Source organism: Oenanthe melanoleuca, chromosome 3, assembly GCF_029582105.1.
Source record: "Oenanthe melanoleuca isolate GR-GAL-2019-014 chromosome 3, OMel1.0, whole genome shotgun sequence".
NCBI lineage: Eukaryota > Metazoa > Chordata > Aves > Passeriformes > Muscicapidae > Oenanthe > Oenanthe melanoleuca.
In genome coordinates, this window is record NC_079336.1 from 25,403,159 (window position 1) to 25,420,836 (window position 17,678).

General features: G+C 32.5%; 1 protein-coding gene across 1 annotated transcript in view; it reads right to left on the reverse strand.

Annotated features, from left to right (window-relative positions):
* EYS (eyes shut homolog) overlaps window positions 1-17,678 on the reverse strand; it is a 674,079-nt gene that overhangs the window by 509,560 nt on the left and 146,841 nt on the right. The window contains exon 12 of the mRNA XM_056488606.1: window positions 1,204-1,317. Within this exon, the coding sequence (XP_056344581.1) occupies window positions 1,204-1,317 (114 nt within the window). The remainder of the gene's footprint in view (window positions 1-1,203; window positions 1,318-17,678) is intronic.

The window sequence follows — 17,678 nt, forward strand, 5'->3', positions numbered from 1 at the left end:
TCTCAAACTGACCAGGGAACCAATTTCCACTGGTCCTTCAGTCATAAAACTCTAGAATTACCCTTAATTCATTAATAATGTATAAAATAATGGTTCTTATTTGCATTTTAAGTTTAATCAGACCCATGTCTCACAGGTAACAAGTAAGCCACAAAATCAGCAATGTGGATGCCAAGGTTTATTTTTGTATAATCTGGTGAGGGAGGCTTAAACAGCAAAATGATCTTTTCCAGGGTTAATTTCCAGCTTCCAATATCTGTTTTGGCTTCTAATTTAAGCAACTAATGACAAAGGCTGTACTTACAAGAATTATTTGTGAAAATTTTGTTTCTTATGATCAGTTTCTGGAGTTATCAGTACTGGAATGCCTGTATTAATGCATACATGCCTGAAATATTCTCAGCCCTGAAATCAGCTACCATGAGTCCATATTTAGAAAAATAGTATAATTTGACGATTGAAATAAAAAATAATTAAAACATAGAACATACCACATTATAAATTACTACCTTGGCTTTATTTTTAACCAAAAATCCATTTTAAAATATTCATAATAAACCCATTTACGAAATTATTTCAGAAAGAAACTTTAATTTTAAATGTTTTAAAACATTTTGGCTTTTCTTTGACTCATTTTTTACTGAAATCACTAATTTTTTTCCATACAGTGCTGATAACAACAAGCAGTGTGCATTTTTAAAGAAACAGACAACAGGTTTTGAAAATAATATTATTTTTGTCTGTGAAAGTTCTAATAGATTTTTTTAGTGATGGCCTATTAAAGTCATTATGATCGTTGTAACTTGCTATGATCAGTCAGAAATCTGCACATTATTAATGAAGGTAAAAATATTTTCTGTAAACTTATTGATGGAATTTTCCATGGAATTGATGTATTCCCCATTTGTGTTTTCTCCACTGCTTCAAACTCTGCCAAAATCATTATGTTCTGTCTGAAAAAAAGTAGCATTTACAAGTATATCTGTCTCCATTCTTAATTTGCCTCCAGTCTTAATGATTGTGGTTGTTTTGGTAGATATGTTTTGGACAAAGATGCCAACATGATTTTGGAAAGGAATGAACTTTCATAGAAAGGAAGTTTTAACAATGGCTTTGAAGCCTGTCAAGAAGATGTTTTGCAAACTGCAGGCAGTTTTAAAAATTGTCAAAGATAATAAAACTAAATTATTTTAAACAAGTTACCTTCAGGGCAGAAGCAATCATAGCTGTTGACATCATTCTGACAAACAGCACCATTCAAGCAGGGAGCTGAATCACACTCATTCATTTCTGTTTCACAGTACCGGCCTGAAAAACCTGCAAATGAAGTAAGATAACTTTGGATTGTCTTTGTCATTATGTATGCTGTTAGCATGAAACTAGCATTTCAAATGGTGTTCTTTAACTACAGCCCAGAGGTCTTATAATCCATATTTCCCTGGAAAAGGAAACTTCAAGTCAGATTTTCTGTATTTTATTTACAAAGATTTAATTTTTATTAATTTCTTATTCAGTATTACAAATACATCTTTATTGATGGAATAAAGCAATGAATCAAGTAGGAAATGCTTCCAGAATGCAAGAAGGCATTCACAGCTGTATGAAAATGTAGAGATTATCAAGTGGTTTTCTTGTATTAGATTAATTTTAGTATTTTTGTGATGTAATCACAGAGTGTTTTGGATTGGATTTACCATAAAGATTAATTAGTTCCAAGCCCTCTGCCAGGGCCAGGGACACCTTCCACTAAATCAGGGTGCTCAATACCTTTGTTTAAATTTTGCCACATCAGTATGAGAAAGAGAACCTAGATTATATTCTGTCCACTGTGTTGCCTTTATTGCTGTGAAGAGTGACAAAAAGCAGAGTACCAACACAATGAGGCACAGCAAAGATGTGCTGCACTAGTCGGGTCTCAGGACATGTGAACTCAGCACAGCTCAGTTCTGGCACAAAAGGCTGCTGGGTTTGTTTCTAAAGGAAGGAAAGTGCACATCATTAGAACAAAAAAACTGAGGGCTGATTAAACTTCCACAAGGAAAGGGTAGCTCAGTTTTTTCATTTCTTACAGGTACTTTGGGACACTGTACAGGCACAGGTGCCAAGACAGTCCTGACAGCAGAGGAACACAGAGATAGAAATTGTTTAGTAGATTGACAGAGCAAAAAAAATATTAAATTAACTTTCATTGTGGGGAAACAGGGCAGAGTTACCTGCTTGCCCCTAAGTTACATGTGCTAATTGAAGAAAAGATGGATTTTGATTTTCATAAATAGCAACCAAAGGTGAAAGATTTAATCTGAAGTATAATGAAGAATTATTCTAAAGGGCATATAATGTGAATCAAGACCTATATATATATATATATATATATATAAATTTCTTTTGTTGATGCTCAATATCAAAAAAACTTTGAGAGGACGGGAGCTTAGAAAATTACTGACACACAAATTGTTGGTGAAATGAGCTCATACTTTATATGCTTAAATTATAAAATTCAGAGAAAAAGAAAATAATAATAAAAAGCTGTTTTGCATGTGAGTGTATTAAAAAACTGCAGGACAGATTCTTTGTACCTGTGCTTTAGAGCATTATGACCTTTATGAAAACAAAAGTGGTTAGGCATAGCTTGCAACCTACTTTAATTTAACTCTAACACATGATTTTTTTTAAGTTTTAACAAGTTAGAATTGATTTCTAGAAGTTATGTTCTTTTGAAAATGTTAGCATCTAGCACCTTTAACTAAAAAATATCTACCTAGTTGGAAACTAATTCAGATTTGAAACTTAACTATCTGAAAGCTGGCCCAAATAAGGTTTGTTTGTTATTTTTATTAAAAAGGCTAGAAAATTAACAAGTACAGAAGGACAGAAAACAGCATTTCATTCCTAAACATAGAAAAAAAATACTTTTTCAAGCTGTTCTTTATTTTTTTAGCATTTATGCATATTCATAAATTATTTTTAGAAAACGACACCTTGTAGAGAACTTCTTAAAGAAGCTATTGGGAAGCATATTAGGTCATTTTTGAAATAAATACTTAGCATTTCTATAGGTTTTGCTGATAGCATTAAAATGTTTTAGGAACTAGTGCTGCCATTTCAGGATCAGAAACATTTGCATTTTGATCCTACCATGTGAACAAGGACAAAATCTGAGCCATGACCAGGTCACCCTTTCTTGGGAGAAATGTTAATATCCAGCAATTGCACCTGGCCAGGGGAAATATCACAGGGGCAAACACAGCTGCAGATAGCAAAAGCTAATTTGTAAAGATTTTCATTGCATATTTTACTCCATTGCTGTTTAGTAAACTTATGGGTTGGATGGGAAGAAATGAAAGGCATAACTAGAATCTGTCTTTAATAGAATTTGGTGCATACTGTGTCAATTATCTACTCTGAAAGAGCTGAAAGGAAAACACATTGATAGAATTTTATTTCTTCTTTTCACATTTTTAATATATCCTGAAGACAGAAAACAATATAAATGTAGTTTGTATTTATCTTAAATTCTTTCTTCTGAAGTAAAATTATTTTATTCAATAATATGATATGATATGATATGATATGATATGATATGATATGATATAATATAATATAATATAATATAATATAATATAATATAATATAATATAATATAATATAATATAATATAATATAATATAATATAATATAATATAATATAATATAATATAATATAATATAATATAATATTATATTATATAATATTATATAATATAATATAATAATATAATATAATATAATATAATATAATATAATATAATATAATATACTTTGATTATGTTTATTTCTTGCTGATCAGCATGCCAACAAAAGACACTTCTTTCACAAACATTAAATAACTCAATATGCTGAAAGTACATGAGGGAAAATGAACTTCATTTGTATTATTTTTAAATCAAGAATGAGTTGAGGAACACTTTTAGCTGCATTGTAATCCATGTATTCATACTTAACTGCTTGTGAAATAATAACATTGTTAGACAACAAAATAGAAGAAATTATTCAATTAAAATATAAATATTTCTGCATTTTTATGATGCAAGCTAACCAGTTCCATACATTTGAAAATATGAAAATAAATGTCTCTGTATGAGTGCTCCAAACCTTTGTGCTCTACTCTCTGATCTCATAAGATGACTATGGCAGAGCCAACACAGTGCTCTATGAACCAGGAAAATTCTGTTTCTTCATCCATTCAGCTCCTCTCTCCATTAGTCAATGATAAGGGATATCAGAGCAACACCTAGTCCTGAATAAATATTTCCATGCAGTCAAATGTGTCCATATATAAATCCTTTCAAACAGTTGAGAGAACCTTTATGGGAATATTTTATGTAAAAATGCATTGATATTATTTGTAGTTTAATCTAGAGCTTCTGGGGTCGAAACTGGAAGAACATATAATTATTTACAAAGGATATAATTACTTTCACACATACTGTAGTAAATATTTCCAGCTCTCAAGTTTTATTTGGGCTTCCTCCTCAGTTGAGGATGAGATCTTTATTTCCACTGGCACTAGCCACAGTTTCCTTATGTAATATAAATGTAAGATAAAAGTCAAGAAAAGCAATTAGATTTACTGGGAAGTAATTTTGTGAAAGCAGCATTGTTGGCAGGACTCTTTTACATATATGAAACTGTTTAAAAACAGAGTAAATTCCATAGGGTTGTAGATATTCTGTTAAAATATATATGTAGTTATCTGGCTCATAAACATATTTCATGTGTCAAAGCCTCAACATTATCTTCTTTCCTGTCACTTAGTATTAAGGAATAAATCATATAAGGAAAAATACTTTCCATGTGTCATAAATAATTCTAGAAACTCTAGGTCAAATCTAAAAAAATCGGTTGTTTCAATAGAAATATGAAATAAATATAAGTTTCTAATATCTATAGATACCTGAGAGATATGATGCTACATTCTCATTCTTAGCAGAAAGTCCTCAATGAAAGAAAAAGAAATCTGCATTATGAATATGTCAGAAAAGTGGAACACATCCTCTCTGGATCTTTAAATCTAATGGATCTAATCCTTATTCACTAATGGCAAGAAATCTCTGCTATTAAATTTTGTTCTTAATAATACATGAATTTGTAGAAATGAAACAACATATGCCTAACTTTTGTATGGCTCTATTTGCTTCTACTAAATTTTACCAATACAAATGTGATCTAGGATCATCTAGGAGTTTGAATTCAGACACTCTACATCAAAGTAATAATTTTATATAGTGGTAAGACTCCTAGACATTTTTAAAGGATGAAAGCATAAAAGTGGAAAATATTTTATGTTATGATCTTTAAAGTCTCAACTCTTAAAATGTCAAGTTAAGCCAGTTACTGAAGTAGATTATATGTGAAACTCTTGCACACAGGTTATGCATTGAAAAATAAGGTGCATTCGGAAACTGAACTGTCTACACCTCAAGTAATGATGTGTGAACTCTTCTTGTTGAGATCACATTTTTTTATGTCTTTGTTCCTAAAGAAGATCATTACTTTATTAAAAATCTTTTCTGAGGTCAAACAGCAGCTCAGTCTCCAAAGCTGTTTGGATTTTAGGCAAACAAATGTCATGGTATTTTCCATTTCAAATGCATATTGGCAAGACAAAAGGAAGGGTCTCATCAGAGAAAAGCACTGCTTTTCCAAGAAGATGTAAGGAAGTAGTGTCTTGCAGTAAGAACCTTCACTGGGACAACCTCCCGAGGACATGGTAGGCTCATTGTCACTGGAGGATTTCAAGAGAAAATTGGACATGGTGCTAGACTCTCTCACCTAGGCTCCCATTCTAATCAAAGGCTGGACAAAGTGGTCTTCTGAGGTCCCTTTCCAACTGGGCTGTTCTATGGTTCTACTACAAAAAAACAAAGCCTGTAAAACAGGCTGGAAGAATGACCTGGGAAATTGAAAGCCTGTCACAGAACAGAGGACTCAGAAATTCTAGTTTGTCTGGTGTAGCAAATTACAGGCTGAAGGGAGATATGAGTGTTTCTGTTAACTTTGTCAGTGGGAAAAATCACCAGAAAATGTGAGCAACTATTTAAATTAAAGAATAAGTATCAGAGGAATTAAGTGATATTATCACAAACAAATTTAATTTACATAGTAGAAAACACCAACAGAGAGAGTCTACCAGTAAATGCATGCATTACAGGTTGTTATAGATGTACTCATCATTCTCATGAGCTTCTTAAATTTGCATATATGAATTGTGATAGCATTTAAAATTAAAGAGGGGATGTAAAATTCCTTGCAGAATAATTTTCATATAGCAAGCCAGCCTTGTCTTAAGTACACATATTTGTAGCCCGAATGCGATTTTAAATATTTCTCAAAAACTCAAGATTCCATTTATAATTGAATTTTCACTGTGCCAAATATTATTATTAATAAAGGAGTCTCCTCAACTGTTAAAATCCAGCAAAAATAAAAGCAGAGAAAGGAGTTACTACCACTTAACCTAAAATTTTAACTAATCCTCTAGACAGAAGACACACCCAGTATTCTGGAATTTACTGCCACATAGGAGTATTGAAATACATATATAGAAACAACATAATGTAAGCAAAAAGAAATTATTCCTCTTCAGATTATAATGCATGTACATAGAGAGAAACAGAGATAGTACAGGAAATGACACTGGCAACATTAATTCTGGCTTTTCCAGATATTGAAGTCTTAATCACTCTTTCAATATGGTTTGTGGGTATATGCATACTAGGTGCATTCAAGTATTAAGAAGGAAATAATAAAGTCATGCAAGAGATACAAAATAGCAAACTGTTATGCTTTTATGAAATTCCACTGACCTAGATTACTCTAGAAGAGTTAAAGAACAAATCTCATCTTCCAGATGTTTCAGTGTTCTAAATCTGCATATAGATGATTTGTTTTACATCTGGCCAATCAAGGTTAAGCCATTACTATCTCCATGGGGTTAAGAAGAGAAGGGAGATATCCATAATTTAGTTTTCTTGTCTTCTGCAAACCACCCTGAATCTATAATAGGGTTTCATCTAATATTTTTATTTTTTGAGCCCTCAGTTGTCTGAGGGCAGTATAAAAAAAAAAAAGCGAACAACTTCAGAACAAGGAGAGAACAGGCACATTGAAATTATGTTGTACAAGTGCCAGAATTATTTGTACAGGAGATAAAGCTTTTATGACAGCTAGTTGAAGACTGCTGTACAAATTTCAATAGGAATTAAGAACAAATAGATAGCAGAGAGTACATGTATTCCATTATTTAAAACAAAGCAAAACAAAACAGACAAACAAAAAACCCACATCTGTATGACTTGCCCTTGCAGAGGAAAATAAAGACAGGCTTGTGGGTGGGAGATGTCCCACAAACCATAGAGTGGGACTGAATAGAAAACCATGTGCTCTGACAGGATGATTTTATAAAAACTGTGCAAGCTGAGGTTTTCTGATTTTGCTTATGCACAGCAGGAGATCTCCCAGGCTTTTCTTTCAATCTATTCTAATTTTCCATGAAATGCCCCATGAAATTTTTGTTTAAAGATGAAAAGCATCAGCGTGGTTTCTTCCATTCCTGTAAAAAAAAAAAAAAAAACTTTCCTTGTTTTTTTCCCTTTTTTATTCTTTTAGCATTAGTATCTGTCTTTTTGAGAGAATGTCATTATAGCAGACAAATTTATAAAACCAATCAAAACAAAGGGCATAGAACAGCATCTGGATACCTCCCACATAAAAAGCTGCCATGAAAGGACAAAGAGCTCTGTTCCAAGACAGATGTTAACATACTTGTTGCCACAGGTAGCACAGGGACAGCTATTGTTTCATTTGTGTCTCTAGGCCTGAAGAAAGTCTGCTTACATTTGTGATTTTCAGGGCTTACATATCAAGTGAAAAGAATAGCAAGATTTACAGCTCAAATATAAGGAAAAAATACACATTTTTGGAAGCAGTTGGAAGAAAGCTCACATTTATATACTCAAGATTTGCCTTGGCGAAAAGGCATTAGAGGCAATATAAAAGGATTTAAGATGTTTTTACTTGTCTTTCTTTCATTTGGGTATCTGCTTTTCTTTCTTATTGGTGGTGTTCTGTTTTTTTTTAATAGGTGTCTTACTCTATTTTTCTTAAGTATTTTAAACTGACATCAATATAAAATATTCTTTATCAATTCACTGTAGAAGAAATAAAATGGACAAATGGTATTAGAAATAATAATAGTACATCTGGACTCTAAGAATCACATGGGCACTTTTCTGTCAAAGACACTAAAATTCTTGTGCAAGAAACTGTGACATTCTCATTGCCCAGCAGATGCACAACATGGATGTAATTTTTTTTTCCAGATAAATATCTCAGGGGACATGGAGCATTGTTAATTTCTTTTAACTAATTCAACAGTCCATTAATGAATTCACACATACTTAGATTCCTATGTCTATTTAAATTATCTCTCCTTAAAAGCAAACTATTCAGGACAAAATTTTACACTAGTAAGAACCCAAACATAAGTTTACAGATAGTCTGAAGATTAACCTTAAATCTAAATGAAAAATAGTTCATAGCACGTAGATTTTGAACTAAGTTGAATGTCAATTTTTGCCTCATTCTGGCAAATTCTGCATTAATTTTACCATGTAAAGAAGTAATGGAAGCTCCCTAATTTTCCATAATTTATGAGGTAAAGTTGCTGAGTATGAATCCCAGTGAAACTGGTTGGATTGACATCCTTGAAATTTGGTAACCATTCATCAAAATAGAAATCCTTAGTGTGACTATTTGAGAGAAAAAAATAAAGGCTTAAGTCATAACTGCTAGCAGACAGTAGATAATTGGGGATTTGGGTGTGGGTAGCACACTCAAGCAGAAGTCTGCAACTTCTTAGCTGCACTCATTGTGTGGCCTTATTGTAAAGTCTGATAACACCATGCCCAAATAAAAGTTACATGAAAACAGAAAAGAAAAACACTAGAAAATTAATATCCAAAAAATTTTTAAAAATCAAGTATCTCTGAGGGGAGTAGCTGAGCTCTATTTAACATGAGAAATTAAATAATCATAAGTAAAAAAATCCTGTTTCTTGTATATTTAAAATGGCTTGAAAATCAGGGCAAACCAAAGTACAAATGAAAAAAAAAAATATTGCTTCAAAATTTATTACTGGGGTGGAAAAATGTTGGTATGATCAATTTGAGGCGGCTAAACAAGCGAAGAAAATGTTTAATTGCTACGATTGCTTACTATTGAAAAATGCTTTCCCCTCCCATAAAAATAAATGAGTAATCTGGTTTTACAAAGCCACTGAGTATGGGCAATGAAGTCATTATTTTTCACAGCACTCAAGATGTAGTGTCACCATTTCCTGAAACAGAGGATTTTGACAATGATGTGACAGTTTAATGCAAGACCATGGAGACCAACCGCTTTCGGTGCTGTTACAAGGTGAGATAACCATGACAAAATGATTTCTGTGTGTGTCCATAGGGAGCCCATTAGGAGTCTATCATTCTGGCACTACAGTGTGAAATTATGATGAGGAAAAAAAAGAAGTCATTCAAATTTGTACTGCATGACAATGACGATCCAGCATGAGGTAATGGTACATAGCAACTGAAAATGAAGCCCTTTCTTTCACTGTATACTAAATAAAGCTACCTAACCCCAAAGTTTTTATTTTCATGTAGTGCATGAGAACTGGATATAAAATAAATTATTAGAATTACCTTAACTTAATCTCTACTAAGTGTAAAAATTCTGGTTTTAGGCTGAGTCAAGATGCTTCTTTGCAAATTTACCCACAACAGAAATTCAGCTAGTACAGATCAAATATGCAAACAAAACCACATAATTAGAAATCAATTTATTGTGTAAATAGAGTACATGCTCCTCATTTACTCAAATTTCCATTTGCTCTCTCCAATCCAATTATTCTTAAACATCTCCATCTTGGAGTTCTTTAAATAAAGTATTTTTAATCTTGCTCTTTCAGATTGGTCTGTCTATCTATCTATCTATCTATCTATCTATCTATCTATCTATCTATCTAACTATATGTATATATTTTTTTTTTCTAATATCTCATTATATGCCCTTTGTCATCAGTGATTTTCTTTAAAGAACCATTAATTCCTTACTCAAAGACTATTTTCTTTTTTCTCACAAAAGCCTGAATTACTCTAAATATGTTTAGACAACATTACAGGTAGTTAATTTATTAATTAATAATGGCATATTAATGGCATATTTTTATATGAATTACAATTTAAAATGTGCTTCATGCTACTTCAAAATTGTGAATTTTCTTGATCACTCATCTGTCCTTTTCCATTTTTTAGAGCTCATTTTAAATTCCACCTCTTTGCATAATCCATATTTGGTCAAATTTTTTTCTGCTCTCTTTAGTGAAATACATGTCCTTATTTACTGGACAAAAATGAAGAAAATGGCAGGAAGTCTGTTGGTTCAAGATAAGTTTACACAGCAAAATGAAAACCTCATTTAACATTGTTTCATATCTCTTCTGCCAGTAACAAGTAACTTTCTGACATTGTTCACAAAGATTCTTGTTTCCACAATAGGTAAGGGAATAGGGCAGAAAGCCGAGGAGTTTGAAAAACCAGTATTTCCATGTTAGTTATGTAGTTAGAAATTTTTAATTTTAAAAGTGAGCCTTATGCTGGTAAAAACATCAAACAAGCATTGTCCTAATACACAATCACTTAAAACACATGTAATGGTATCCCACAGGTATCCTAAACAATGTGACTCATTCAGGCTTTGGAGGGCTCTCCTTTGAAAGCTAAATTTAATTTCATTTTCCAATATCTGTTATATTTTATTATTGAAACTACCTAGTGGGAAAACATGACACAGTAAATTAAGAAGGAAAGCAAAATAAATAGCTCTCTGGTGGAGTACCAGAGAGAAAAATATCACTTGAGTGCTAATATAGATTTTAGATGTGACAGATGAAACTCAGCATATTGTGGTCCACACACATTGTACAGCTAACTTGCACTTTAAGTTTAGCATTCCAGTTGATTTTGTAAAAAAATAAAGAGAGTCCATAATGCAAACAAACACATATTTGAATTGTAACCAGTTTTGGCCTCTGCAAACTGAACATGGACTCCTATAAGTTGCTTAAAGATGTAACATAACCTATGCAAGTTTTGAACATGATCACACTAATAATATGCTTCAATTTAAAAATTAAAAGTAGGTTGAAGCTCATATTAGATCTTAGAAAGACAGTAGGTGCTTCTTCATGGAAATGTTGGGGAATCAGATAATTTCAGAAGCATCTTAAATCACAGAAACACATAACTGTCATCATTGACTCAGTGGTCACCTCTTTTCTCACTCCTGAAAGCTTCTGACTGAAAAAAGCTTCTTTTGGAAGAGTTTAGATTTTCTTCATATTTCCTTCAGAAATATTTTTAGTACACTGTCATAAAATTAGGATCTATGATAAAATAATCAATTGCAGGGGGAAGGTAGGACAGCAGAATTTAAAGGTCAATAGGCTGGCTATTAGATATAGCAACAGCAGATAATTTATTAGATAACATGGTGTGTTCTACAGATAAAGACTAAACATATTTAATGTTTATAAAAGAAGCTGATGCAGAAGTAATCTTAAATATAATTAATAAATTAAAGTACTTATAAATGTGACCTGTGGTGTTACTTTCAGTAAAATCTGGCAGTTCTCCCCCACCTACTTTGTGAGAGGGAAATCAGATGTTTGACTGCAATTAGCAGTCAATGGAAATCAGGCACTTATAACCTTAAGGTCCTTTGGAATTTATTATCCAGAAGACAGAAAATTGAGAAGTTAAGATTTCATTGAAGTATTTTTGATAAAGTAAATTCACATGGTTAGATGTAGCATCAAGACCATAGAAAATAGCAAGGATTAGCTACCAAAGATAGAGCTAGTGTCTGTTATCCACATGCTTTTAAAAAAATTATTTTGAGAATTATCACTATGGTGTATTTGAAAATAAATGAAACATTAATAAAGCAAATAAAATCTGAGGTTGTGTCAGATCTCAACTAGTCCTATCCGAAACGAAACACAAGACATCTGCCAGCAGATAATTTATTTTATACATTTAAATTAGAAAAATACTGTTTGAGATCCTGAGATCTGCTTCAGTTCCTTTGTACTTCCATAGCCTAACAGGACATAAGAATTTAGCTTTATTTTTACAGGGACTTAACCAAAATCCCTTACATCCATCTCTTTTACTGATTTCCATCACCATTGGTTCAGACATAAAGTTTATATTTATGATTCCTAATTTATTTTTTTTATTCAAAGAGGGTGTACTTCAACCTACTTTACAGACATATATTTAATAACTTTTTTTGTGGGTGACAAAGTGCTGTGAAACCTGACCTTTATTTCCCATAACTCTGCTCAAGTGATAAGCACCAGGAGCAGTGGTGATGGGTGCACCAGTGTATGTGAGGGAGACAGATAACAAGATTAGCCAAGAGCTAATCTGAGACCCCTCTGGTTACCCAAAAATAGTGCTGGTCAAGGTCTGGCTCAAACCAAGTGTGATAGAAATTAATTTCTGTGGTCAGTAGGCAGGTATGGCTTTAATTAAATTATCTTCCTCTATAAAGAGTTGAGCTCTCTTGCATGACAGTGAGCTGCACAGCAGGATGTTCCCCTTAATAGGGGCACCTCTCAAGGTTACTCCTTGAGTTTGAGACACTCCTTGCTTGGTAAGTGATTTATAGCATGCTAAAATTTGAAATTTTAGCTGATATAATTGATTGATTGTGCACCTATAAACCTTTAGACATAAACATTGAACAAGTTTCAGACTAGCAGAGAATCATGTGCTCCCAAGCTCCTTTTTGAGAAGACTTTTAGAATTCAAGGGTGTCCTTACTGAATCAAAGGGAATATCTCCCTGATAATTTTGTCTGACTTTATTGTCTATATAATAAATTATCAAGCATACCTTTGCCACTGAATCTTGTTAAACCACTGTCACTTTCTATCAAACTTGATCAAATTGCTGTGTTATATCAATAAACATATTGTTTCTCTTCTATGAGTGAAACCATTTCATCTGTGACATTGTCTTGTCAAAACAGTATTTTTTCATTCAAAGACAAAATTTATTTCTAGAGAATCAAATCTAGATGCCCATTTCTAAGTATTCCTACCACAAACTTGAGAGCAGTTGTGACTAGGAATTGTTGCTTTGTTCTTCTCAGTAATCCATTCTATCAACAAGTGCTTAAACAGTAACTGACTAAGAATGTAATATTAGCTTAAATTGCTCTTGAACAGGTGTTCAAAACCATGTTCTAATAGGTGATATTTATTTACTTAAAAATTATCAACACAGATGCTCTCACCCACCATGCACATTCTTTTTTTTCTGCAATAGTTTAATGGTTTCTTGTACAGAAGCAGTCCAAGACAATTAAAAAACTAATAAATAGTCACAGTGGAGGGTAAATTGCCTTTCCTGCTTTCAAGAAGCATGTGTGCAGCTATAAGATAAGATGCTGTCAGTCTGTTAAAATCTCAGCATAATCTTTCCTCATCAGATGTTTATAGCAGAGGATACCTCAGCTTACTAGAAGTATTGAAGGTCATTCTTCCACATAGTGTCATGTCTTGAGAACATGAGCAAAATAGTATTACTTGTGACATTACAAATAAAAGGAATAATGTTAAAAATCTATTACTTTAGAATTGACTGATAGATCACTTTTTATTCATCTAAGTTAAATTACAAAGACCTACAACTAAGATTAATATAAAATTAGTAATAGTATTATAGCTTAGTGAAAATTATAGAGTACTGAAAAAGAAAATGCTTTAAATATGGACATACTACAAAATTATCTTAAATGCATGGAAACTTATTTTTCCTTATAATTTTTAAAACATTTGTTAAAAATAAAATTAAACTCAAGAGGCAAGACAATTTTTACTTTTATCTTAGGAATTAGTCTATTTATACAGTAATCATGAAATATTGACTATTTCCTTAGTGTTACAGATAACATTAAATTATAAGTATTGAATTTACTACCCTTTATAGCCATGGAATCCTCATTCAAGGTTATGAAAAAAATTACCTGAGTTATCACTGATAATTAATACTAATTATAATAAAACATAGAATAACACAAAATCTTTAGAAGTTTGAAGGGAAGAGATATACATTTTACTGCTATATTAAAAGCCCCAATAAGACAGCTCTTAGAAACTGATATTTGTTACCTTGGCAGTATTTCCAGAAAACTATTAGAGCAAGATTTGGAGAGAACTTAGAGATAAATTGAAAGACAGGAGCATAATTGAAAGAAATTATCAGTATTTTAGAAAAACAAGCAATATCAAATAAAATTGACATTTATGGCATCATCACAAGTACAAGTTAAGAGAAAGCATGACACAAAACCACCATAGAATCATAATTGTTAGTGCTGCAAGGCACCTTGATTCCAACACCCCTGTAACAGACAGGGAGTTCTCCAGCAGAAATATACTTGGGTTTTTGTTTTTGTTTTTAGATTTTTTTTCTTTTAACCTGGGGATCATAAAATATTCTGTAAAATACTTCAATGCCATCCAGAGTAAGGGGTCCCAAGATTTACAGAAACTAAAATCTACTTACTGAGACACAAGAGATTTTCACTGCAGAACCTGTGCAGAAATTGTTTTAGTCAGATATAAAAGAAGATTTTTCTTGGTCTGAAGGTATTATGTTTTTTAATAATAAAAAATAAATAGTTATTAACAAAATTTGGGCTTGGAAGTAGGCTGGAAGAGTAATATAGACATACAGGTCACAAAATGTCATGGATTTGTAAGAGCAGTGTGTGAACAAATGGTTCCAAAATCAAATGCTAAAACTAAGAAAGTAGGCCACACTTGTAGGTAAGGTTTAAAACATAGTTCAGAGATACCTACAAAGACCTTATGCTTAAAAATTGTCATGTTGTATGTAGGATATCAGTGTATGAAGAGACAGAGGTTAAATGTGAAATGGAAGGTACTAGTGAGACAATTATAGCAACCCTCTAACCCAGTGCTCTGGTTGCTATTTTTAGAATTATTTAGGAGGATTTCAAGTGTTCAGAATTTTTTCCTGCAAAGACAATCTTAAGTTCCTCAGTCAAACTAATTTGAACAATTTAAAATATTGCACTCAAAGCAGAGATGAAAAAGACAGCCTCTAGCAGCAAACTTATCATGTGTACTTTTTGCCCATTCCAGTAGCCAGAAAAGCTTTTGATTATTAATGATTCTGTTTACTTTTAGCTGTTTATTTCTAAGATGAAAATTTCTTGTTCTGCCTTCCAGCCGAGCAGCAGTTCTTGCTAGGACTCAAAAAATGGCAGTAACAATAAGCTGTATAATTTTCTTCAGGTTTAAATGAAATCTGCATAAAATTCCATCATAATTAATCCAATACATGCAAGACTATGTAGAAAAAAATTGATTAAAATGTCCATATTTGTAATGAAAACAAGTTTCTCAATCTATTTAAAGGGAATCAATAGACATATTAGATTATACTTTGCTTATAATTTTTACTAATGTGATCCATTGACTCAACCTAACCTTATAAAATGAGCAATCATCTGAGATGTGAACATTTTACACAAATACACCTTTATTGTTACATTTCTCTGAAATGCAAAGAGACACATTTTCTAAAGACAGTATTTTGGGCCTTAATCCAAGAAAGCACTTAAGTAGGAGTACAATTTAGGTGTGTGAGGAATGGTATTGATTTTAGAGGAGGCATTTATATAATTAGAGTTACTTGGGTGATTAAAATTTCTACTGGACTTGGAGCCCAATTGCATGACATAAAATTCACCTTTATGCAGAAATTCATAGTCAACAGAATGAAAAAAAAATCACATAAATCTTTCAAAATAAGAGCTCCATTGTGAGCTCAAAGTTTTCATTTTGGAGAAAGAACACCTGCCCAAGTGTTAAATAAATCGCATGGCCTAAGAGGGATGTAGCTGAGTAGCAGGTCTTATTTAAAAAAAAACAAAAAACAAATTATTTCCCCCATAGTCATCTTCCAAGCAGGCCAACCCCAGGGTAAACCAAAGAAGAGTCTCCATCACTGAACTTTCAGAGAACACAGAGGAGTGCAGTAAACTGATTTATTACATTTGAAAGTGTGAGATTTTGTATGTTGTGTTCTGGAAGGGTCTGTGGGTGGATGAGTGGGTAGGCTGCCCACTAGAAATGCAGATATTTGTGCCCTTGGGAAGGTGCTTATGGGGCTTCTCAGGTTCAGTGAGGCAGCACCACGGTGCCTCAGACTTCTACTAAAGAGACACGGTATGTCACTCAGAAATGGAGCCAGAAATCCCTAAGTGGCCCTGAAGCCTGGAAGGGAGGATGTCCTGTAAGACTGTACAGAAGAGCAAGGCAAAGGATCAGCTGCAGGGGTCTGGGGCAGGAGCTGGTTATTTGAACCTTGCTCAAACTGTGTGGGATTTGATCCATCTTCATGTTGGACAGCATAATCTGTTCACCATTTCTCCTCATCTAATATTCATCCAAGTTCAAAGTGGGGCATAAACCCATAGCATAGGCATTATAGCAATGTGCTGTCATTTGACATTACTGAAAAGAGGTGAGAGACGTCTGTGTCCTAGGTCTCTACAGTTCTGTATTAAAGTGTATGATAAAAACAGGTCAAAAGGTTTATATAAACATTATAAGTGGCATTAATTTAGAATGCTATAGCATTTTAGCACATGCCTGCTTATAGGATTTATAAATTAATTACTTCAGTATGCACCTGTAGAATTTACCCAACAAGCTTCTCTCTGAGATTACCAGAAAATCTAGATTATTGAGTTTTTGCCCAATCTGATTCAACCTCAAATGCCTCCACCTTTTTTTTTTTGTTTATAGAAACAGTTGATGAATGCTTTATGAAGTCAAATAATTACTGAAGCAGCTTGCTATGTCAGACTCATTTAAAGTTAAAACATACTTTAAAACTCAGTAATTAATGTGTTCTGATATTTTTGATTCTTGTCATTATAACTAATTTAAACAATTACATAATTCATTAGATGAGAAAATTGATCAGCACTATTTCTTTAAACTTTTATTTAATACATCTATATCCCCGGATTGCAGAGATAACTACACTGGCACTAGACTGTATTTGCTTTCATTAGTCTATATGCATTTTCTTGTGAGTCCAGAACTGGTCTAGAACTGAACTTAAATGTCTATACTTTTGGAGTTTAGCCATTTCATGCCTTAATTTTTGGATCTTTTTGTTTAATATCTTGGTGTTAGAATAATTATGTGAAATACTATTCACAAAATTCTACTCAAAATACATTATCTCTCAAAATTGTATGGCTACAATATATTCACTCTTTTTTTTTTTTTTTTTAATTTAGTTTTACACCATGACTTGTATTTCTGGGGTTTCTTTAATAACTGCCAAAAGAGAGGAGGTATTTTGAAAATTCCTCCAGGCAGTTTTCATATCCAAAGAAAGAATCTTGCTGATGAGAGATTTTTAGGTTTTGTGCATATTTTACCTTTCTTTCTCTTACAATATTGTTTTTACATTGTTAGTTAATCATGACGCCAATTCCAGTTTGTTGAGATGTTTAGATTAATTTCC